The sequence below is a fragment of the Pygocentrus nattereri genome, chromosome 6 (genome assembly GCF_015220715.1).
Source record: "Pygocentrus nattereri isolate fPygNat1 chromosome 6, fPygNat1.pri, whole genome shotgun sequence".
Lineage (NCBI taxonomy): Eukaryota > Metazoa > Chordata > Actinopteri > Characiformes > Serrasalmidae > Pygocentrus > Pygocentrus nattereri.
The window spans coordinates 34,317,661-34,341,432 of record NC_051216.1 but is presented as its reverse complement, the minus strand read 5'-3'; the positions used below and the strand labels follow the sequence as shown (position 1 = coordinate 34,341,432).

Below are 23,772 nucleotides of genomic sequence, written 5' to 3'. Positions count from 1 at the left end.
CACATTCACAGCTCAACACTACTATATCCTGATCTACCAGTGTACTAATTCTATGTGTGAAGCTCTAATGGTTACTGTCACAACAAACTTGCATCACCATAAGGAAATCTTTAAGGAATTAAATATATATTTATTTATGCTTGTAGCCTCCGATTTAAACATAATTTTAATAAAAAATGTATCACTTTTAATATTGTCATTAAGATGTGAATGAGTGTTTACAGTTGTTTAGTGTGAAATGGTTAATTGTTGATAAACTTACAAAGTCTGATTTCTTCACAGTGGTGGTGATAGGAACCAGAGGTTGTAAACAGCCTTTTTTTACTTTTGAAAGTGACCAATGAACCTACTGAGTGTTATATGTAATGTTTATGATGGAAAAAATGGTGACTCTAAAGAAACACATTTTTTAGGGAAATATTTTGTTTGCACGTATATTTATCCATCTTGAATGTATTTTAATGAATACGCTCTAGAACAAAACCTTGTCTAAAAACTCATAACCATTGCGTGTAATAACTTTCTTAAGCATTAAGCACTTCAGATGTCTGGTTCTTCTTGGCACCACTGTGAACGATTCTGACATGTTCACTTTCTCTACAATGGAGCATCTCATGCATTTCCAGAAAGCATCACTGAAGAACCACCATGGTAACAGTGGAGAGTCTCTCTATCATTAACTCTGGTAGCGCACCCCAGAATGATTTTATTCGTGTCTTAATGGTGGATTTCTGTAGAAATGTTGAAGAATCATTGGAATTCCCTTTTAAGCATGACTAGCTACAATCATGACTACACTATATTTGAAGTTATATTGTGAAGCACTGTCAAGTTGATAAGATAAGAAGATGAGATAAGATAAGATAAGGCTTTATTGTCATTCGCATCACACGTGGTACATGAGGTGGAACGAAATAGTGTACTCAAGGTCCCAGTTAACTTCCATTAACAAAAGTAACAATAAACAATAAATAGGTGCAAATAACAGCAGCGTGAAACACAGCAGCATGAGTACGAGGTAGAAAGTGTACATGTTAATACTGATGATGTATAAAGTGACATGTATAAATTGATATGTATAGGGGTGATACAGTAGAGGCACTGATTCAGTACAGCAGCAAAGATAAATAAGTGGACATGAAGTGGCATTGCAGTGATGTCTAATGTCTAATGTTCTTTGTCTGAATTCATGGTTTGTGTGTGTGTTTGTGTGTGTTGTAGGCGTATCACGGTCATGCAAAGGCTCTGGAGGTGTTGTTGCAGGGTCACTGCGAGGTGGATCAGGGGGATGAGGTGGGCCGCACTGCACTGGCATTGGCCGCCCTCAGGGGCCACACTGACTGTGCTCTGACCCTGCTGAACCACGGAGCATCATCACGCAGTAGAGACACCGCCCGCGGACGCACCCCCATCCACCTCGCAGGTAACACAGAGCCATGTAATGAGCAGTTTGCCTATGATTTGCCGAAGATTTCCAGCGATAGAGAGGATGTTCTCTACTAAGTGTGTGTCTCTCTCTGTCTCACAGTGATGAATGGTCATACGTCGTGTGTGCGCCTCCTACTGGAAGACTCTGACAGTGCAGACCTGGTGGACGCAGCTGATTCTCAGGGACAGTGAGTGACCTTACACTAACTGTAATTTATAATGCTTAATTTAATTCATGTGGAGCAAACAATAGGTTTGTTAATTCACAATAACTACATTACATGTGTAAGAAGTTTCATTATTAAAAAGAATTATTAAGTATGATTAAAATTTGTTATTAAATTATTAAATATTTGCATATGAAATGAGTTTCATTTGAAAACATATCAAAAGATTTTTTTTGAGAACTCACTTTGTTTAGTATATTGAGAAGAACTTTGAATAGAATGAATTAGGATTTTAACATAGGCTCATAAAATATTTTTTTTAATTGGTTGTTTTAATTTGTGGGTTGTTTTTAATTAAAAGCTCAGATTATTTTTGTTTGCTGCTTTTTATTCCTCGAATCCATAGCTTTTTAAAGATGCTCGGCTTTTATTATGGTAGCTTGGCCATCCTAATGTCTGGTATACCTGGCAGATAGTATAAAAACCAGCCTCGCTATCCCCTGAACCACTGAATCAACCAAATGATCTGGTACAGATCATCTGTTATGTTGGCTGCAGTTTTAAACCTTCACTGTTCTGTTTTTTTATTCATAACAGTATATGACATTGTCGTTGGGATATTATTATTATTATTATTATTATTATTATTATTATTATTTCAATATATATTCATTTAATTTATCTTGTGTAAACATGAAATTGAGAAATAATTTGTGTGTTTTAATGAGGACCCCCCTAATGCTGGCAGTGGTTGGGGGTCATGTAGATGCTGTGTCTCTGCTGTTGGAGCGAGAAGCCAGTGTGGACACAGCTGACCATCAGGGACTGACTGCACTTCACTTAGGGGTGAGTCCAGTTAGTGCTATTTTTGTATGCATCCCCCCACCACACACATACACACACTCACAGCAGAGTGGCTCAGAAGACGGCTCATGTGGAGGAGTCTTATGTCTGCAGACAGTATTCACGACATTTCTATTTTGATACAGCCGCTAAGCAGTATTATGGTGCCTCGCTTAAGGTGGTAAATTGTCTTTGTTTTCTCTCTCTCACTCTTTCTCTTTGTCTCTCTCTCTCTCTCTCTCTCTCTCAGCTGCTGTGTGGGCAGGAGGAGTGTGTGCAGTGTTTGCTGGAACAGGAAGCCTCAGTGTTGTTGGGAGACTCCAGGGGCCGCACAGCTCTGCATTTGGCTGCTGCGAAGGGCCACGCATCCTGGCTGAGTGAACTGCTGAGCATAGCCTGTGCTGAGCCCCCCACACCCCCGCTACGAGACCACCAAGGATACACACCCTTACATTGGGCTTGCTACAACGGTCAGTCTTCTTATCCACACATAAGCATTAAGTGGCATCATAGTAGATTCAACTCTCCTGTCCATGAAATATATGTTCTGTATTGTATAACTATTAATTTGTAAATGAACAGCAGTACTTATTTTATAACAATACATTTACTGTATCAACATGTTCCAGCAGCAGTGACACACCCAGAACAGTTCCATTTTACTTAACAAAGCAGTGTACAGGCGGCTTTTGAAGTATACGTTTTAGTAAATTTAACTTAAAAGAAGTAACCACAAAGTAAAAAGAGTCAAGTCATTTTAAAATCTTTTAGAGAAAAAAAATTATCAATCTCAGTTGATATTCATGATTTCAAGAATGGTATTGCTATTGCAAAGAAAATGTGCTATCATGCCAACACAACAAGCAGTCAGATTAAGTTCTTTCGTTGGAAGGTCTGTGCTGGTATGGTTGTAGATGAATGACCTCTTTTGAAAGAAACAGAATATACATGGAGGGTGAGGCACTGTTGGCATAATTAAGCCAGCCTTGTGTTGTAAAACTTTCATGAAACTAAATGTAGGTTGCGAGTTTCATGAAGCTTGAAAGTTTGACTATGCTACGCGAAACTAGTGAGTCACGTGCAACACATTCAGTTTTACACTAGTTAGGAAGATTTTAGTTCTGGTCATATAAATTTGCAGCTTTCTGTTATTTTAGTGTTTGTGCATCATTTTTCCAGCAAGATTACTTAGGACTACTTCTCACTCATCTCTTCTGTAATAATTGTCATCCTTTGGGACTACTCTCTGTCAAATCTGAGGATGTCAGGAGGCAGTGGCCCCAAAAACTATTTGGACATTTTAACCATTGGTAAACTTTAATGAAATTCTTTAGGATACTTCATAAAATGTTTAGCAAAATTATATTTGTTTAAAGACAAACACTTTTAGCACAACTGGTGGTAGACTTTTTGTGTGGAGAAAGCCTGGAGGTGAATCCAAGCCAGACTGCACTATGAGCACCATAAAGCACAGAGGTGCAAAAGAGAAGTGAGCAAAGAAATTGCTCAAATGATCCAATCTTGAGACCTGACCAGAGACACTAAAACTCAACACGTTTTCATTTTCACCCTCTCACTGTTATTCCCACTTTATTCTGTTTCTGGAGAATAAGCTTACTGTCCTCTTCCTCCCTCTGGAGCTCCATCTCCAGGCTGAGAGGAGCTTCAGTGGAGGCTCTGGTCTGGAAAACTCCAGTTCTCTGGAGTTAAGGGTTTCTGGAGTTGTGTTTGGCACTCAGGCTCAGCAAAAGTTCACTCAGAGCTGTACTGTGTCCTTCTGGAGGGGAGGTGTACCAGCCCACCGGTTTGGCACCAAAGGTGGTATCATCAGGTCACAGTCCAGAACCTCTCTGTTCAGAATCTGCAAAACAATGGAGTGTGTGTTTTGGTGTGTGTTTTGTAGGTCATGATGGATGTGTGGAGGTGCTACTCGAACAGAAAGGCTGTCGATGTTTTGATGGAAACCCGTTCACTCCTCTGCACTGTGCTGTGTATGTATTTATGTCTTTTTTTATTTATTTCTTCATTTACTCCCATGTTTTCATCTTCAATGTTGTATCTCTTTGCTGTATGTCTTTTTATAGAGTGAACAACCACGAGTCCTGTGCTACTCTTCTGCTGGAAGCCATGGGCTCAGAGATAGTGACCTGCAAGGACTCCAAGGATAGGTATTGCTTAGCATAGACTGAGTTTGCTAAGCCCCCTTAAACTGCAAACCCTTTCAACTTACTCAAAATGATTTACTTCAGAGCTTTAAATAAAATAAAATCATTAATTAATAAAATCCACAGAAGTATACATTTTGGTTTAATGAATGTATTCATCAAGTATTTCTTTCAAACGGTGTCTCAAATAACTTAGTGTAATCATCCATATTGTGCTGTTCTCACGCTGGGTGGTGCAGATACCTGCTTAAAGAGGAATTCCACTGATTTTCCTGATGTTCCGCCCAGGTCAGTTACTAAGATGTAAACAAAGTCATTCTGAGAGGTTTGATGTGAAATGCTTCATTCCACAGAAACTTGGAAAGTCTGAATTGTTCCTAGTGGTGGTGTGGGAATCAAGATTTTATTTACTATCCAAAACAACTAGTGAACCTATATGTCTTCTGAGTTTTTATACCATCACTGTCCAAAGACAAAAATAGAGCTATAAAGAGACTAGATCTCAAAAATAGTTAGTTTACACGCAAAAAAAAAGTCTTAGCTTTTAATGTAAGTTAATGTCAAGTTGGTTTATTGTAAGTGATTTTGAAGCATTTCTTTTGGTGCATTTATCATTCATGCTTTTGATGTGCAATACTGATAATTGTAAAATAATTGAAAAAATGACATTTTCTACTAGGTGCTATTTTGCCTTGCAATGATCTGTATGCATCCCTCTGCCACAAATGCATTAAAAAAATGTTAGCCGTTATGTCACAAAAGAGCATGTTATTGTCTTTAGGCAACCATGACAGAGAGCACAACAATTTCACTGTAACTAGCCTAATAATACTGTTTTTTTTTTTGTTTTTTTTTTGTATTGCAAAATTGCAGTGAAAGATGTGGGGTTTTTTTTCCCCTAACGCTGCTGTTCAAAAATCTTGGACACTTCAGACACACTGTTCCTTGTCAATTCCTTGTTAATATTCATGAAAACTTGCCAAATAAAATATTTAAGTGCTGACGGTGACTGATGAGCAGACAGAATTGAACGCGCATCTCTTGAGCAGAACCTGCGTTAATGATTCTTGCATGCTGGCCATTGTTGTGGGAAATGGAAACTGAAACTAGGGGCAGCAGCGGTCACAATATTACTTAACGTTTTTTAAACTTTCTATTCATCTCACTTTAGTTTGGTGTTGACTTTTTTACATTGTTTTGATTACATGTTTACGTTTCAGCTGTGTGCATAACTTAGTAACACTCCATTATCATTCTGTAAGTTAAGATAAAATTCCTAAATTACGATAGGATTCTGTACTATGAATTTGTGAGGAATCTTGTCCGGATCTTGTCAGATCTTGTGACAAAAGATAAGAAGTTTCTGAAATACAGCTCCTGGTTGCTGTCACCACCACTGTGAAGAATTCTGGTCATTTTCTCTAGACCAGAGCATTTCACGTCAGACCACTCTGAATGACTTTGTCTTAGCCATTTAATTATGCAGCAATGTAAAAAATCAGTGGAATTGCTCTTTAATTCTAATTGTTGGCCAAAATATATACATATAAATGCACTGGGCTGCACTATAAAGCAAGAAGAAACAGGAATAAAGCTGTGCAAACCTGAACGTGATATTTGAACCCAAACTGAGCCCAATTCAGGAAATTATGTCTGAAACAGAAATGAGTAGTCATGACGGATCAGATTCAGAATTTATGTGTCTAATAGTTGGAAAGTAGTTGCTGAATACATCAGATACCACATTATTATAACCTGTTTCAGGACACCTCTTCATGCGGCTGCATTTGCTGGCCATGTGGACTGTGTCCAGCTGATCCTGGCCCATGATGCTCCTGTGGATGCCTTGGACCAATCAGGGCGCAGTGCGCTCATGATGGCAGCAGAGAGAGGAGCAGTCGGAGTTGTAGGTAGGAAGCAGGTTCCTCTTCCACTTTTCTTCTATTATACTCATTGATGTGCATTACATCTGTCAGACAATGCATATAATGACTGTAACACTTTGAACAGAGGCTCTTCTCACCAGCGCCAGTGCAGACCTGAGTTTGACTGATCAGAAAGGCAACACCGTGCTACATCTCGCTTGCAGTAATGTGAGTGTCCAGCAGAGGGGGCTTTAATTGTGAATATCGTACTCCGTTAAAAGCCCAGCACCATGTGAAGTCAGAATTTATTTATATTCACTAAGTATACATTGTTTTTCGAGGCCTCTTAAGCTTATTCTGATGCGACTTGTGCTAAATTGTTTTTTTTTTTTTGTTGTTTGTTTTTTTTACAGGGAAAGGAAGATTGTGCTTTGTTCATTTTAGAGAAACTTCCAGACGCCACACTTGTCAGTGCCACAAACACTGCACTCCAGACGTAAGTGTGTTTAAAACAATGCTTTAACAATAACAACAAAACAAAAGAGAATGATCCCTCCTATGAAGTTTTGCATTTCTGACATTAAATTCATATTGAAACAGTCTGACTGCAATTCAGAAGAGACGGAAATGGATTCAAGATTTGGTGTATTCTATATTAGATGTGTAATGTAATATTTCAGACCTTAAAGAAACCGTGTGATGAAAAATAAAATTTCTGTTACACCAAATGTTGATTAGCCAAAACTTGTTTAGTGTCCAAATTTTGCTTGTTTAATTTAGAACTGGAGTTGCAAAGATACTAGTGTTAACAAACATATTAACACAATTGCCACCAAAACTGATTCTACAGATATGTGCCACAGTCTTCATATATTAGCATCACATTAATTTGATAAGCTCTGTAAACTTGTTTGGCAAAAAAAAGAAACTGGTAAACTGGCATGAACAGACCTTTTTACACATTTCAGCTAAATTTGGAATCATCATCTTCAGAATGTTCAGCTTTCCCGTACTGTTGCACCTTCAAAATCTGGCTGTAGTGCAGGGGTATGTTGTAAATAAAAAAGTTAGAATTTGCATGTTGAATATCAGTAAACCTACGATGAGGTGCTGTGTTTCATTTTGCAAAAACGGAACAAAGAAATCTACGGGTAGTCTGGTACTTTCCCACTGACTTCCTGCTTGTGCAGACACATGCAAACTGTGGTTTTTGGAAACAAAATACTAACCAGAGTGATGTTCAAGTTACCCAGCAAAAATCTCCAATCTGGGGTGATCATATTTTTTCACTTCACAATTACAAGGAAGCTCTCCAGCCTGTTCTAAAATCTACAGCTGAAACAAGTACATGTTTTACAGACCTCAAAGAAGTTAAACCGAAGTAAGCACTGCTTACTTTTTCTTACCGTGAGGCCCTGTAGCTAAGAGGCTGAGGTTGTCGTTGGATTTCTGTTCGCCAGCATCTCATTTCATTGGGTCGTTCTACCTTAAACGGTGTAGGACTTCTGACATTCTGGTGCCACAGTATAACATCAAAAAATCTGAATAAGAAGCTAACATCAGCTTCGTGCTAAGGGGTCAGCCATCCAACTGATTTTTTTTCGTGGGTACAGTCAAATTAGAGCATAGCTTCAGATTGGAGCATAAGGTTCAGACTCCTCAAAATGTGATCCTAAAATTTGCATTTGAAAAGAATTAATTTTCAGCATACACTACTGCACTATACACTTCTAGTGTTACAGCTCCAGTTCAAAACTAAAGAGGTATGATTTTTGACACCAAACATGTCTTGGCAGATTGACTGTATTTGAGTGGAAAAGTATGTAAACTTGATTTTTCACCAAACTTTTATTTTAATATCAGTAAATAATCTGAAAATACTTGGAACACATTGTCTTTTTTGCACAACTCTAAAGTGCTTAGTTTTATGTGCATTTAGTTAAACTAATATTCAGATAAAATGCTTATGTAAAAATCTAAAATCATGTTAAATAAGTATAATAAATAAAACCTCATAACTTAGTATTAGAAGATGGATGTGTTCTAAACTTTAATATATGTAGTGAGATTGTATTCAGAGTAATTATTGACCATTTCCATGTGGCAATACATGCACAGCTGTCATTTTAAAAAAATAAGTAAAATAAAGCAGAAAGTATGAAGCTACAAAGTTTTGTCATGATGGTGGTCATATGTTGATACTTTCATAAATCCTTTATGCATGTGCATGTGACTGCACTTTGATCTAAGAGCAGTCTTATTTTTTCTGTCTGTCTCAGTCCCCTCCACCTGGCTGCCCGCAGTGGTCTGAAGCAGACGGTGCAGGAGCTGTTGTCCCGTGGTGCTAGCGTGCAGGTTCTGGATGAGAATGGTGTGTGTCCAGCGCCGTAGCTGCATGCGGCCTGCTTCTCTGTAGAGATTTAAACTGTAGGATGTGATTTCCACAGCTTGTGTCTGCCTCTCTTTGTTCTCCAAAACAAAAAAGAAGTTTCTTCTCTTTTTTTGGAGCCTTTTTTTTGCAGATTTGCAAAGCTTTCATGAACGTGTGTCCCCTTTTGCACCCCAACCCAGTCTTGTTTGTCTTGCTGGCTGTGTAATAATAGAATGCCTGCTCTTTCCCCACCACCTACCCACCTCCCCGCCACTGTCTTTCGTCCCACTGCCCTCTCTCTCTCTGCCTGTCTCTGCCTGTCTCTTGCCCCAGGTTTTACTCCCGCTCTGGCTTGCGCTCCTAGCAGAGAAGTGGCTGACTGCCTGGTTCTCATTCTGGCTACCATGATGCCTTTCTGCTCCCCTTGCAGCTCCGGAGCTCCCTCCCCAGGGGCCCTGCTGAGGTCTCTGCCCCACCAAGCCAAAAGCCCCCAGGGGCCACGGGGCCCTTCCAGTGAGGGTACCACCACAGAGAATGACTCAGACTCAGAGACCTTTTGACCTCTGCCGTGCCTGGAGTTCTTCTATAAGTTCTCGAAGCACTTAGCCTAGTGGACCTCACAGAAACTGTACAAAAAGTCATCAGTTTCGATGTACAGAGGCGATCTTTAAGAGATTATGATGCATGATGTCTTGTTTATGCTTCTCGCAGCCTCATGAATATGAAGCCTCATACATCCTGCCATATTGGAGTGACGGGGATGGTTGCACCTCTTTAGTTGGTGGCATTATGTTGCACTCCATTATACTCTAAGCTCTCACTTGGAAATATGTAATGAAGTGACACCTAAATAGAAATTCCCAGTCTGAAAGCTTGGGCACAAACATTCAGAAGTGTTAAGAATAGTTTTGGAACAATGCAACATTAATGTAGGTCCTCTTAAAGGGGAATTCCACCATTTTTTTTTTTTTCTAATTTTTGCATAATTTCATTGTTGAGCTGTAAACAATGTCATTAACAGTGGTTTATGAAATGGGTAATTGTAGGGAAACTTGCCAACCTGGAACCAGAGGTTGCAATAATTTTAATGCAGATAGAGCCATGTTATTTACTTTAGAGGTATTTCTTTAGAGCTTTAGACTTAGCTGTAGACGTCTGGTTCCTATCAGCACCACTTTGAACTCTTCAGAGAAGGCCTCATGATTTCTGGGAAGTTAAAAATACATGTCTAGTGTTATGTCATTTGTATTCAATAGAACCATGCTTAAATTTTAACTCCCAGATTAGCATTACAGAACTGCTTGTTTCAGTGTTTGGAAACAAAGGAGTTATATTGTTGAAACGCCCTGTGGAAAATTGGCCAATCAGGATTATTTTTTCTGTGTGGTATCTAGGTAGATAGGTAAGTAGCTAAACAAGCTCTTCTATTGGTTAGGACTTCCAGAGCTAAAGAGAAGGCCTAAAACATTAGAGTAGCAAAGTTATCCTAATTGTCATAATTATCAGCATAATTGCAAAGTAACAGAGAAAACAGCCAGTCCTATTTCGGTTTCCAATAGCTGAGTCAAAATGTGAGAAAAAGGGTCACAATCTAGTCAATAGATTTTTAGAAATGGAAAGCAGCAGCAGCGGCAGCTCTGTACAAGGCCTCTCTGCTGAGTCCCTGTGAAACTGCTACAGAGTTAAACATATGCTAATATGTCTCCAGTTTAAAGTAAAACTTGGAATGGCTTTAAGAAAATTGAAATGACAGTGTTTAATGTAGAACTGCTAAGAAACATTCTTATGAATCAACATTAGCTTAGTGCTAACAAACTACTGGAATCCCATAGGGACTCTAGTAGACGTTAGCATTATTGGAGAGGTGGGTTTCTTTTCCTGAAATTTTGGCTGTGTTTTAAAGTTTATGGCCAAAATTGAAGTCCTAGCTCTATTAGTCACAGTTCACCACTACTGTGAACAATTCTGGCTTCTTAGGTTTCTCTAGAATGGAGCACTTCAAACCACTCTGAATGACTTTGTGTAGATCTTGATTTAATTATGCAGAACTTTGAAAAATTAAAACCCTTTTAAGTTGCTATAGAAATCTCACTTTGCTGTGGGCCTCCATGTTTTTCCAAGTAGAAGCTCTGAATGCAGGACATATCCGACTTCCAAGTATAATGGAATGCAGCATTGATACCATCAAAAGTCCCAAAGGAAGAATGAAAGACAATTCTGCAATACCTAACGAAACTGTAGTAACTGTTATTCAGTTACACTGCCACCTGCAGCGCTGGAGTATTGAGACGCATTGCTACGACGTGGAAATCTGTGCAACTTGAAGAGAACACGCTGACCTTTCAGCGGAGCTCACTGGTGCGAAAAGCATAAATCAGCCTTAACAAGAAACTCGGTACACTTTTACTCTGTGTAGCACAGAGTTTTCTAAAGCCATTTTGTAATTGCTTTTACTTAACCTAAACCATCCATGGTGTAAATAATGTGTTTTTATTTTGATTTGACAGTTGAGGTTGCCAAATATTGACTCAGCATAGCCACACTTAGGGTACACTGTATATAGTGTGGGTTCCAGTGTCTTAGCCTGTGGATCGTTTGTAAGCACAATGTCAAGTCTCTCTTGTTACTAGACAGCAGGCACCTCACAAATCCTCACTTCTGTAAGTCACTATTAGCTTGGATCAGGGACCAAATAATGTTTGACAAGAGACCAACAGGGAAATTGCATGTTACTGCCACAGTCAGGCTGAGGTTAAATATAAGTATATATGTATTCCTGAAGTATTTATATGCAAAAAATAGAACTAGTGTTGGAAGCACATTCAAAATCCAGTGTAATGTGATGTAAAATTAGTGCAAATGTTCTACACTATATGTCCAAAAGTATCCAGACACCTCTTCTAATTAGTGAGCATAGGATGCTCTGGAGCAACTACACAGGAGGTCACCATGCTCAATGCCAAGCATTAGCTAGAGGGATATAAAGGCTGTGGGCCTGAGTTGGGCTGTGGAGGAGTAGAACTGCATTCTCTGCAGTGATGAAGTTCCATCCAGTACATTTGGGATGAGCTGTGTTTGTGATCCAGAACTAATCATACCAGAACATTCCTGACCTCACTAACGCAACTATGGCTGTAGATCCTCAGCAGTGTCCCAAAATCTAACCTTCCAAGAAGAGTAGAGACTGTTACTGTAGCAAAGGGGGACAAACTCACAATGAATACCCTTGATTAACGTCTGAAGAGCAGTTGTTTGCAAACTTTTAGACATATAGTGTATGTGTAATTGAAGTCGTATACCACATGTACTTAACACTTTGCATTGGATTGCATTTGACAGTTGTGATGAGGAAAAGGCCTGCTAGGCCCACACTGTCTTATTTAATTACAGGGTGCAGGAAAAAAATGGTAATAGTGTAAGAAAGTCTATAGTTAAGTCTAATGTGGGAGTGTTACCTAGGGGTGGGAATAATAATCTGTTCTAAGATGCAATGCAGTTTCTCTCTTCAGAGATTCTGCATTACTAACACTTTATCAGAAGGCTATCTACAACAGGACTTGCATAACACATGCATAAGAATTGAATACCATTTATAGAGCAATGCAATGAGTTTTTATAAACATCAAAAGATGACAGATGCTTTGTGAAGTAAATCGCATTGTTATGACAAAAGTGAAATGATTATACTGAAGTGACAGACATTTGTTCCATTTATGACTTTCTTATGAAGCATCAATGCCAAATAATTGAGGCCTAGTTAAGAACACTATATATAGTAGTTCCAGATATTTCTACTTGAATTAAAGTACAGTGTCTGTTATGGAGAACTGTATGACTCTCTTTTTCTCAGTTGCAGGCTGACATCTCTTTAACAGATGTTGCTCATCAAAATAATATAGTATACTATCTATACCACCTTAATTAATGCTTAAGTACATTTAAAAGCAAGTCATTTTGTTTTAAAAGCAAGTCATTTTGCAGACAGAGAACTTCTGCTTTTAATGGAGTTCAATTTCACCAATGCTATTTCTACTTTTTTCAAGTGTAGGGATTTTGTAGGGTAACATGTATACAGGTGACGAAATATGAATGAAAATGATCGCTTTCAAATCTCTAATGTAAGTGACATTTGGGTCTCTTAATCCCTTTAATAGCCAGGGCTCACCGATTTATTACACATTTCTATAACCTAAGATTCCCTCATCCAGTTTGCACTGGAGTCCCTGTAGTTATTGAACAATAAGCTTTAGTGTGTAATAAGGGATTTTAAGGCTTCTGCCTTGTAAGATTCATTACTGGCATAAGCTGTTTATAAATATTTACATACCGCTTTATAAAAGGTATTCAATGCGTATGAATGCATTATAAAGTCTCCATGAAGCCTTCAAACAGTGTTACCTAGGCCCGTCACAATATTACAAAATTTGGCTGATCAGTAATTTGAGATAATAGCAATTATTTAACCTGACCACATTTGTTGTCCACAGTCATTAGAATGATTATTCTAATCCTACTGTATTGTAATATAATGCATAACGTGAGCCAGATGAGGTGTCATTACTTGGCTTGAGCCAAATAAAGGAACTTAAAGTTCTAACTTAATTTTAACTGGGTGCTACACCATGTTTGCTTGCAGAGCATGTTTTTGCTCACAGTCTCAGGAGAATAAACTCCGCTGTGATTGACACTGTATAACTGTAGACATTTATTGTGTACAGTACAGTACAGTGCAGTGTATTGTCTTTGGTTGCCTGTAAAGAGCTAGCCAAGCAAGATGGCCAGTTTAGCTGCTTTAGACTTTTATTGCATGAAATCAGATCATTTAACTGTTAACAGCAATTAATCGTCAGCCAGAATTTCCTGATCGTGACAGGCCAAAACAAAAATGTCTGTTTTGCAGTGCGTAAGGTACATTCATATTCAAATTCAAGGACAAATACGGTTAAAACGTAATGTAGGCTATAGAAAACGTCAATCAAGATGCATAAAGGTTAGTTTTATGATCACATCTTATGAGCTGTTCCAAAAGATTCCCACCCTTAGTGGTACCCAGTCACATTTTGTAATGAGTTCCACTGACAGTATTAGAGTAATTTCAGGTCTGGTCATGTCAGCTGAGCTAGGATGCACTTACATCTGAAGGGTGTTGATAAGTTAATATTTAGCATGGAACGGTACTAATATTTGTCTGCACTTATATGTATGGTGGAAAAGGGCTGGTTAGGAGTTGAGCAAAGGACCATGAATAACCTTCCCTTCTCCTGAACAGACGACATTTTTCTCCTCATGATTTGCTTTAATGTTCTTCTACCTGCGGCTGTGATTCTCAAATCCAGTTGCAGGAGCTGCCGCCACCTTCCAGATACTGGGATTGGGAATCACTGGCTTATACGCTTTCCTTGAAGAGTAACAACAGGCAAAGCTGTATTTTTTTCACCTTGAATCTAATTTACCTAAACTGAGATGAAATCGCGCAGATGGTACTAAATTTGCGGCCTTCAAAGAAGCAGCTGGCAGAATTGAGACTGAGAAAATGGACTAAAAAGAGCCAAATTTTGAGCTTTTCCCCCACCTTTTTGTCTGTTATGTGCCAGTCTTTCAAGCTTGTCCAGTGCCTTGTGTCTTTTTAAACTTTTGTTTTTAGTAATTTTTCAAAGGTTGGTAGGACTGTGTGTGTTGGATGCGATGAAAATGTGAAAAGAAGTTGGCCGGTAGATTCTGTCAGCTTACTGTACTCCAGTGTTTTCACCATGTTGAGGTGTGTGTATGTGTGCAATACATCTGCAGATGTCTAGGCCATTTGTAGCACGTACTGTATTCTGGCTCATGAGAATCTGTCATCGGTGCAGAGAAATCGCACTCAAATATCATCTGAGTAAAGCTCATGATTAACTTGTTTATATACTGTCACTGTCCAAAGAAAAATATCTGCAAAATGGCAACTTTACAGGAGCGGGCAAAATGTTCTTTACTTTTAATGCAAGTTACTGTAAAATAAGTTTTATTCCAAGCGGTTTTGGAGCATTACTGTTGGCCTTTTCATTGTGAAATTTTCACAGAATGTAAAGGACAGCTGGTGAACTCGAATAGTGTAGAAAACTGAAAATGGACAAAAATGGAGGCATTTCTTTGGACAGTGATTACGTTTATATGGATTGGATAACTGGTGAAGTGAAAGAAACAGAGAAATGAATTCTATCAGTATTATGCCAGACTAAAATTAATAAGCTTTGCCAATTGTGACAATCTTACAGTGTGCCACACATTCCTCATGCAGTATGAAATGCTGAAGGCTGTTTGTCAGCGAGGCTTTCTTTTATATGAATTGTATAATTATAATATAAAATGTTTTAACAAAGTAACTTGCCCTTTGCTTTTTTTCATATTGTCCCATAACGCTGTACTTTTAGAATGAATCTGAACCATGGAGGGGTAGTTATATGGTCCAGGGCTGGACCATATGACAATATTGAGCTTGATCACTACTGATCTTGCCACTATCAAAAGGGCCCTAATCATGGAAAACCATATTTCCCTAATTTTTTAAATAAAGGAGTTTGAGGAAACATGTAAATATTGTTAGTTTCAGAACATGCCATTCACTACTCCGCTCATTAACGTTAGATCCATATTTGGAAACTGCAGCAAACACATTGTTCTGTGATGTCGTGTGAACCAGGGGCTGTACAGAAATGATCCTTTTGTCTTAAGATCTGACAGGTTAAGATTTATCACTAATTCGTATAACAGGAGCAAATCTTATCTTACAGCACCTTTTCTTATCTCAGATTAGGAAATCTTAATTTACTCGATTGAAGACATCAATCTACAGAGCCCCGCTGGTGACATCCTTAGAAATAAAAATAATGCTTGGCCACGCCTTATTAACGCTTTATTAACATGTGGGAATGAGATCCTAATGCGTGGCCATGCCTTAGTAAGGTGTGCGAACAATATAGTTAAGTTGTGCCCACGCCTTACTAAGGGATAGTTAAGTCGTGCCCTAACTTAGTAAGGCGTGGGAACTGAATAGTTAAGCATTAATCACATGTGTCGTTTGTTATGCCATTGAGGAAGACTGCACATGTACGGATCAAGGCTTTGCACAAAGAATCCACTTTTGTCTGAAAATGGAGGGAATGGGCGTCTTTATTTTCATCTTGGAATGAATTATGGTGGTATTTTGGAGTCACTTGCAGTGAGACACGGCATAATTTTAAGCAAAAGACGTTTAATTCGCACGGATGGTAAGCAGACTTGATAGAAGTGATCGATTTCATCGCCCAACAAATTGATGGACCGTGTAGCTACACGGCTACAGATGGGTGCACAGGAAATGAGTGGAACAGGGCATTAGGAAAGGAAGATGTTCGACTGATCCTGGTCGAGCTCTAAACCCAGGTGGCTCGGCCTTGCGTCGCAGACGGCGACGCGACCGTAGGCGGTGTTTAGCTGAGAGGCCCAACTATATCAGGCGTGTAGATTCCTGTAACAAATGAAACCCGTACGGGATCTGCACTAACGGCTGCGTCCATGGCTTCTCGCGTAATCTGGCTTAAAGCAGCCCACACGAGTAGTGCCCGCGGGTTATAGGAGGCCACTTCTTAGAAGCCGTGTGGAGCAGGTACGTGGCTGCCCCAGGGTCGTCCGTAGACTCGGAACTGGAAAATGTGGTGATTCGTGACATCCAGATATTTCTCCACCAAGATGATACCGAATACAGAGCTGGTGAAACGAGCTATATCAGTATATCATGTACCACAAACCGAAGAATTGAGAGCCGGTGGGGAATAAAGCGCAAACAAGGTACGGAATACTGGATACAGCTGGAGGACTGGAAGACGAGGGCGCCAGTCCAAAGACATGCAGTCAGGCCAATTGGACATGCTACATTGCCCCTAGGTGTGAGTGTGTGAGTGACTGTCTGTGTCTGTCTGTCTGCCCTGCGATGGACTGGCGACCTGTCCAGGGTGTATCCTGCCTTCTGCCCGAAGACTGCTGGGATAGGCTCCAGCAGCCCCCCTGCGACCCTGACGGAGAAGCGGCTTAGAAAATGGATGGATGGATGAATGAATATAAGCAGATAAATAAAATTAAGAGATTCATTTGCTGAGCAATAGTTCGCTAACAGTTGGCTATATTTGTTAAGAAACAAACAAATAAAAATGTGTTTGCGTGTGTTTCACTTTAATAATAATTTAATGTGTGACAATGTTTTTGACAATCTATTAATTCTGATAATTATGAGGCTTCCATGCAATTTGGTATGTATGGTTCACATTTAGTAGCCAGTTATTTGTCCTTATTTGTCAAGAATGAATCATTTTTCAGATGTATTTACTCAGCAATTTATTAAAACTATCAATAATAACAGGTCATAACACATCAAGGTGAAATAGTAATGTCAACAATACCACGTTGTAAGAAACTGGACAAGTATTTAGACAATGTCTGCTGCTTTAATGTTGTTGCCACTGTATAAAATACAGTATATTCACTGTAGATTCACTGACAATAGAAAATCATGATTAATGCAAACCATATAGTTTGGGCAAAGAATGTTGGAGATGGAGCTGCCAGGGTAGAAGGAGAAGAGGTAGACCTCAGAGAAGGTTTATGGATGTAGTGAAGGTGGACATGGAGATGGTTGGTGTGAAAGTAGAGCAGGCAATGGATAGGGCAAGATGGAGGCAGATGATCCACTGTGGCGACCCCTAAAGGGAGGAGAAGAAGAAGAAGAAGAAGAAGAAGAAGAAGAAGAAGATGGTAAATCGCTCAGGGTTTCTAATCCTGTCATAAAATAGTTAACTGAACTTAAGCTGCTTTTTTCCCAAAAAGCTTTTCATCAAAAACGTAGTTAAACAGTTGCACATAAAAGCTGACTGCTTGGCTATAAGCGGCAAGAGCCCTAGATCATAAATAAAACACAATATAAAGTCGTTTTTTAAGGAGGAGTTTAAGAGACTGGGAGTCATACATACTTCACGTGCCAAATATGAACCGATTTTACTCTTTCAATTAAGTCAAATTCAACAAATTAGTAGTCCATACAACCAATCTAGAACCTTACATACTGCCCATAAACTAAATATAAACTTTTTACCGCTTTCTATTTTATTGTTGGTCAACATAATTGGAATTTGCAACAAATAGTCCATAAAATCAGCATATCTCAGTTCAGAGGTCATCATACTGTCTACTTATCAATTATGGACCGATTTTACTGTTGTTTTACTGTGTCATAAGTAATTGACAGCCATATCCATATGGTCAATATAACAGAATCATAAGTCCAATTCAACATAAACATATTTTTTCCAATAAGTATAGTCCTGAAAACTGCTAATGTACCACATTATTCCCCATGCAATTGCAGCCTTGTACAGACTTCAGCTGTATTGGAAATTATCAATCAATGGAAATGGTCAATTAAAATCGGGCGGCACGGTGGCGTGGTGGGTAGCGCTGTCGCCTTACAGCAAGGAGGGCCTGGGTTCGATTCCCCGGCCGGGTGATCAGGGTCCTCTCTGTGTGGAGTTTGCATGTTCTCCCCGTGTCTGCTGGGCTTCCTCTGGTTTCCTCCCACAGTCCAAAGACATGCTAAATTGCCCCTAGGTGTGAGTGTCTGCCCTGCAATGTACTGGCGACCAGGGTGTATCCTGCCTTCCGCCCAGTGACTGCTGGCATAGGCTCCAGCACCCCCCGCGACCCTGACGGAGAAGCGGCTTAGAAAATGGATGGATGGATAGTCCTGAAAACCAATATCAGCTCCCCAAGCCACATGAACTTTTCTGTCTGTTATCTAGGAGGCTGGTAGGAGGACTTAACTTTCTCAAAACATTCTGAAATGACAATAACTATCAAAAATATGTTGGACTTACACTGATCAGACTACAGCTAGTTATAACTATGGACTCCGTGCCACAGGCATTCTTTATTATCCAATATTATAATTGGATAATATTATACTTCTTTATTATTCAATATTAAAATGTCATTTCTGAAAAGGTAATGGAATGCTTTAATTCCTGTCCTATCACAGTCCACACATACATTTAGAGTAGTAATTATGCTGTTAATGTTCCCAAAGGGCTAATCACTTTCGATTGATGTGGTTAAACTACAGCAGAAAGGTCGTGTGTGTAAATTATCGCAGACCTATACCAACTTGGGGGCCATTTTATGTGCATTTTACCATATTGGCTGTAATAAGTCTCACTGTGTGCTGATTTACTAGAATAGGCTAAAAAATCTAAGGAAAAAAGGAAAAAGCAGACTTACTTTGCTTTGCTTCAAGCTTTAGCTCATGTATAGCCGCTTTTCTCTTTTCTAAAACTGTTTGTTAGCTTATTTAAAATCAGGCTTACCTTTCTTGGACAGTCCCATGAATCCCCTGACAGCATAAATACACTTCTGATATGCTAGCAGCGGCTAAAATAGAAGGCTCTCGTTGGCCGTTCGCACGCCTTACTAAGGTGTTGGCCGTTCGCACGCCTTACTAAGGTGTGGCCACGCATTATTTTCATTTCTACCGGATGTCACCAGCGGGCCCCCGTAGGCAGCGTCTGGGGCTTTTAAAACGCTGTTAGAAAACGTAGCTAACGCCATTATGCTAAGTTACCTACAGTGAACTGTGCTGCTTATCACAGGACCAAAGAATAGAAACAGATAAGACAGCTCTGGGGTTGTCTTACAGTTAAGACAATATTTAGGATATTTGGGCAATTGAGGATGTTTCTGTAATACCGTTTTCTTATCTGGAACATAAAATTATAGACTTACGAACTGCTGTTCTGTAATGGCTTCGGTCCTAACTCCCGTCTTTACTGATGAGTTGCCATTACAACAAAGCAGATCTGAGAGTTGATCATTTAGTGTAATAAGGTCGCAGGTCGTTTACAGAAGTCCATCTATTCGGGCTGCCGCTGTTTGACCCCAGCCGTTCATACTGAAGGCATAAGGGCCCTTTCCTCAAAACTCGGGCTTACTAACCTAACCTACCGGTTTAAGCATTAGCAGAGTAAAGCTCATTCCTCGCCATATAACTGTTGCAGAAGCTCTGACAGTGTTTTAGTAGTGAACTATAATACTCAAACATTGAGCTACAACAGCTATATCTTAATTTTCCCGCACGGTTGTGACAAACGGCGAGAATAAGAAGTGGACGGAAGCACTGATAACTACACAGAGCTAAAATGCTGTGTGTGTGTGTGTGTGTGGGTTAGCCTTGTTTTAACTGCAGTCTGCTGCAGCTGCTTCACTTCAAGCAGTCTCATGCCAGCGATTTCTGTAATATTCTGTTTTCAAAAGTAAGAAGAACTATTATATGTAGTATAAACTTTATAGTCTCTGTTTATATTAAGCTAGCTACACTGGCTAGAAGCTATTGCTAACCAAACTAGCTTGCCTGGCTAACATAAAGCAGCTTTCTGCTTTTCCAAACGCCACAGCGGAACAGCGACGCTAACATACAAGTTATCCAGGAGTTGTGTGTTTGATTGCGCAGTGAAAGGTGGATGTTTTCTGAAGTAGTGCTTCAAAAATCGCCATGAAACTATAAGAATAGTGCTGTTTGGCAGACCGCCAGCCAGCTAGCTTTAAAGTTTGCTATTCATATGAAGCTGGTGTTCCTCAAACTGCTAATGGTAGGCTAACTAATTAGCGACTGTAGCCTGCCAGCCTACCAAAGCTAAAAGAGAGTTTAGAGTTAAACGATGTCGGTCAAATAGACTTTACATATAAAACGTTTTTTGGCACAGTAACTAGAGTAAGTGGAGCACAGAGCTAAACAATAAAATGCAATAAAATTGTATATAGAAGTGCGCTTTTTATTTAAAGTGTATTTAAAGAGCGCTGACCAACTGCATGTTTCATTATAAGAGAGCATAAGTAAGCCTGGGTAACTGGATTTAGTGTAGTGCAATATGTGGAACACTAAATAAAAATCATTGTATTCAGTTTTTTGGTGATATTTTTAAAAAGACTTCAGGAGCCTAAATATCATGATAATATCCCAATAGTGATATTTGCCATCAGTTCAGCACAGGGGTGGTGTCCAAACATTTAGTAAAAGTAATGTATATCTAGAGGCCGAATATTTTGTTTCCCCAAAAACTCAAACTTTAGAAAATTTAAAATGAAATGGAACATTTAAATGAATATCTCAGCTGCTAATAGCTGATATTAGGCCTGTCAATCATTGTTGATCATTTCCCATATAATTAATTACAATTAACAATGCGCTGTTGTCAGAACAAAACCTCATATCACCAATTTTGTCAATTTTCAGTTTTAGACATAATTTGCTAATGCATGCTGGCCTTTATGTTGTGTAGATTTCATGAAGGATGGACCAAAATAAATTGCCAGAAATGACTTGGAAAAAGGTCTGGTTCCATTGACTTTACAGGAGAAGAAAAAAAAAACAAACAAAAAAAATGTTGCAAAAAAAAAAAAAAAAAAACAATGAAAGTTACCATTCTGGAGATACGAGGATTTGCTCTGACAGCAGCTTTTTTTTTTGTTCTTTTTATGCAGCTATTAAAGAACAAGCCTAACATGGCCAGTTTGGCTACCCTGCTTCCTATCTATTACTATGAAGTAGCTCAAATAGCAAACAGATCAAGCTAAAAAAATAAATAAATAAAATAAATAAGCCTCCCTCTAAAACTGTCAGAAGCTAGAACTTTTATTTTGTAGGACCCAAGGTGTATATGAAATTAGTCTTATGCTTTCTTTTATTTATATGCATTTGCTTTAAGCAAACTGATGAAAAGACCCAATTCACATTTCTTTTGTGATGTAAACATATGGTTGTGAAAGCAAACAACTGTGGAAATGAATATTAATTTAAAATACAAATGTTTACAGTACTGCATGGTATTGGTTTAGACGAAAATACATTCAAGCTACTAAAAGCTGCAATACAAAACTGCTAATATGAAAAGTAATGTGTATGTAATGTACAAAGAGACAAAACAGTGTTAATAATCTTTAATTACATAATCTCTGTACATTTATGAGAAACTTTTACATCGTCCATAGTTCCGATTATTAATATATAAATACGTAAACACCATTATAGGAATCTAGCATGTTACTTTGTCTCAGTGCGATAATCTTTGTGGGTCTTACTAAAAAACCCAATGACCTTTTGTATTGGCACTTCAAGTAAACTGAAACATACACAGCATGGCAGGGGGAAGTCACCTGCTGTGTTCGCATGTACATATGAATTAAAATCTCACTACTTTCAACAGTGGAATGTACACCGGTGTTCCTTCCTTTACAAGGTCCTCGCCAGTCCTGAATGAACCCAGTGTGCTTTAAAATGCTTTCCGTGTCAGTGTGAAGTCATTGTGGTCTGAACAGTAGCAGCTAGTCCTCAACAGTTCACCCCGAGGCCTGTCCAGTGGTCAGGGACCATGAGGAAGTATTTGTCCATGGCCTCACAGAAGCGTGCGCGGTACAACTCTGGAGACACCACTGTGGGCATTTTACCTGCAGGGAGCAACACATCATATTACAACTCACTGTAAATCTACCTAATATCTCTCACTCACTCACACACACACACACACACACACACACGTTTCTACGCTCACTGTCGACTTACTATATAGGTGCACTTTGTAGTTCTACAGTTACAGACTGCAGACCTTCTGTTTGCCTGCATACTTTGTTAGCCCCCTTTTACCCTGTTCTTCAGTGGTCAGGACCCCCATCATTCTGAACAGTGCAGTAACACTGATGTGGCATTTTTTTTGTTGTTTTTTTTTAAAACATTTGTTTTACATCCCTATATTTATTTCATCCCACAGTGTTTTAATAAATGACAATCCAGTACAACATGCAATTCTGACCTATCCACCACAAAGTTGCTTCATATGGCAAATGTCTAAAGTATCTAGACACCCCTCATATTTAGTGAATTTAGCTACTCTGAGATGTAGGAGTTTAACTGTGCATATACATCTTATAAAAAGCTCCACAGAAAAGCACTGAAAATAGGAATCATAATACTATGGATCAGCTGTACATGAGGTCACTATATCCACTGCTAAACATGGGCTAAAAAGGGGTACAAAGATTAGTAAGATCTAGTCCCAAAACTCTCAATTACCCCATTTTAATACCAATGATTTCAGAAGAAACGCTAGATTAGCAGGTGTCTACAAACATTTGGACATATAGCATATAATGTGCAGGTTAGTGAGATCTGACACAGAAGAACAAGTCTAAAACTACCTTGCCCTCCAAGTATTCCTGTGGACTTGACCACCATCTCCAGTTTTTTGTCCCATGTGAATGTCCGGATGTAATCTGAAGAATAATAAATAAAAGACCAAATGGGTGCAATTCTTCAAAATCTAAGGGGTGTAAATCAAATAACGTATCTCTATGTGCGCTAACTACTTACCGATGATGCCCACAACCAGCTGGTCAGTGGCGTCATCACGGCCCACCAGCAGCGAGTAGTCGATGATGAGGTGGCTAGAGAGGAAGTAAGCGTCGCTGTGGATGGCAGCACGCAGAATGGCCTTGCAGTGAGAGCGGATGTAGAGCGGGTTGTCGTGCACCAGCTTCAGCAGGTTCTCGTCCAGCAGCACCACTTCACAGCTCTCCTTACCTTGATCTGTCTTTACATTCCGGTTTCTTAGAGAGCCCTTCAGGTCAAACACCTGCAGAATCACAGAAGTATCAGACCAAACAACACTGTATGAAACTTCAGTAACAATAAAACAACATCTTTGAATGTGATGAATAAAAACTAGAAAAGGACGACTGAAATCGGACAAGATCAGAATCAACAGATTTTAGTTCACAACATGCAAAAACCAATCAGCCAATTTTTTCAAATCATTTTTATTTTGGAATATGTGATGCATTTATGGCACAAGTAACATGGAGCAGGTAAGTGCACACATGCTGTA

At 39.1% G+C, this 23,772-nt stretch overlaps 2 protein-coding genes across 18 annotated transcripts in view; one reads left to right on the top strand and one right to left on the bottom strand.

The window, feature by feature from the left end:
* Nucleotides 1-15,201, top strand: part of ankrd44 (ankyrin repeat domain 44) — a 62,762-nt gene extending 47,561 nt beyond the window's left edge. For 2 of the 4 annotated variants that reach the window (XM_017706528.2, XM_017706527.2), the window contains exons 18-28: nt 1,222-1,423; nt 1,529-1,616; nt 2,324-2,441; nt 2,689-2,908; nt 4,342-4,429; nt 4,523-4,606; nt 6,368-6,513; nt 6,614-6,696; nt 6,882-6,964; nt 8,748-8,839; nt 9,173-15,201. In XM_017706528.2, the coding sequence (XP_017562017.1) occupies nt 1,222-1,423; nt 1,529-1,616; nt 2,324-2,441; nt 2,689-2,908; nt 4,342-4,429; nt 4,523-4,606; nt 6,368-6,513; nt 6,614-6,696; nt 6,882-6,964; nt 8,748-8,839; nt 9,173-9,399 (1,431 nt within the window). In that variant the 3' untranslated portion in view covers nt 9,400-15,201. Of the gene's footprint in view, nt 1-1,221; nt 1,424-1,528; nt 1,617-2,323; nt 2,442-2,688; nt 2,909-4,341; nt 4,430-4,522; nt 4,607-6,367; nt 6,514-6,613; nt 6,697-6,881; nt 6,965-8,747 lie in introns of all 4 variants that reach the window. The other 2 variants (XM_017706529.2, XM_037539211.1) reach the window with 2 other exon arrangements.
* Nucleotides 15,202-21,511: 6,310 nt separating this feature from the next.
* pikfyve (phosphoinositide kinase, FYVE finger containing) overlaps nt 21,512-23,772 on the bottom strand; it is a 44,969-nt gene continuing 42,708 nt past the window's right edge. For all 14 annotated transcript variants that reach the window (XM_017706521.2, XM_017706514.2, XM_037539329.1 and 11 more), the window contains 3 exons: nt 23,259-23,520; nt 23,087-23,161; nt 21,512-22,339 (listed from right to left, as the gene is read on the bottom strand). In XM_017706521.2, the coding sequence (XP_017562010.1) occupies nt 22,224-22,339; nt 23,087-23,161; nt 23,259-23,520 (453 nt within the window). In that variant the 3' untranslated portion in view covers nt 21,512-22,223. The remainder of the gene's footprint in view (nt 22,340-23,086; nt 23,162-23,258; nt 23,521-23,772) is intronic.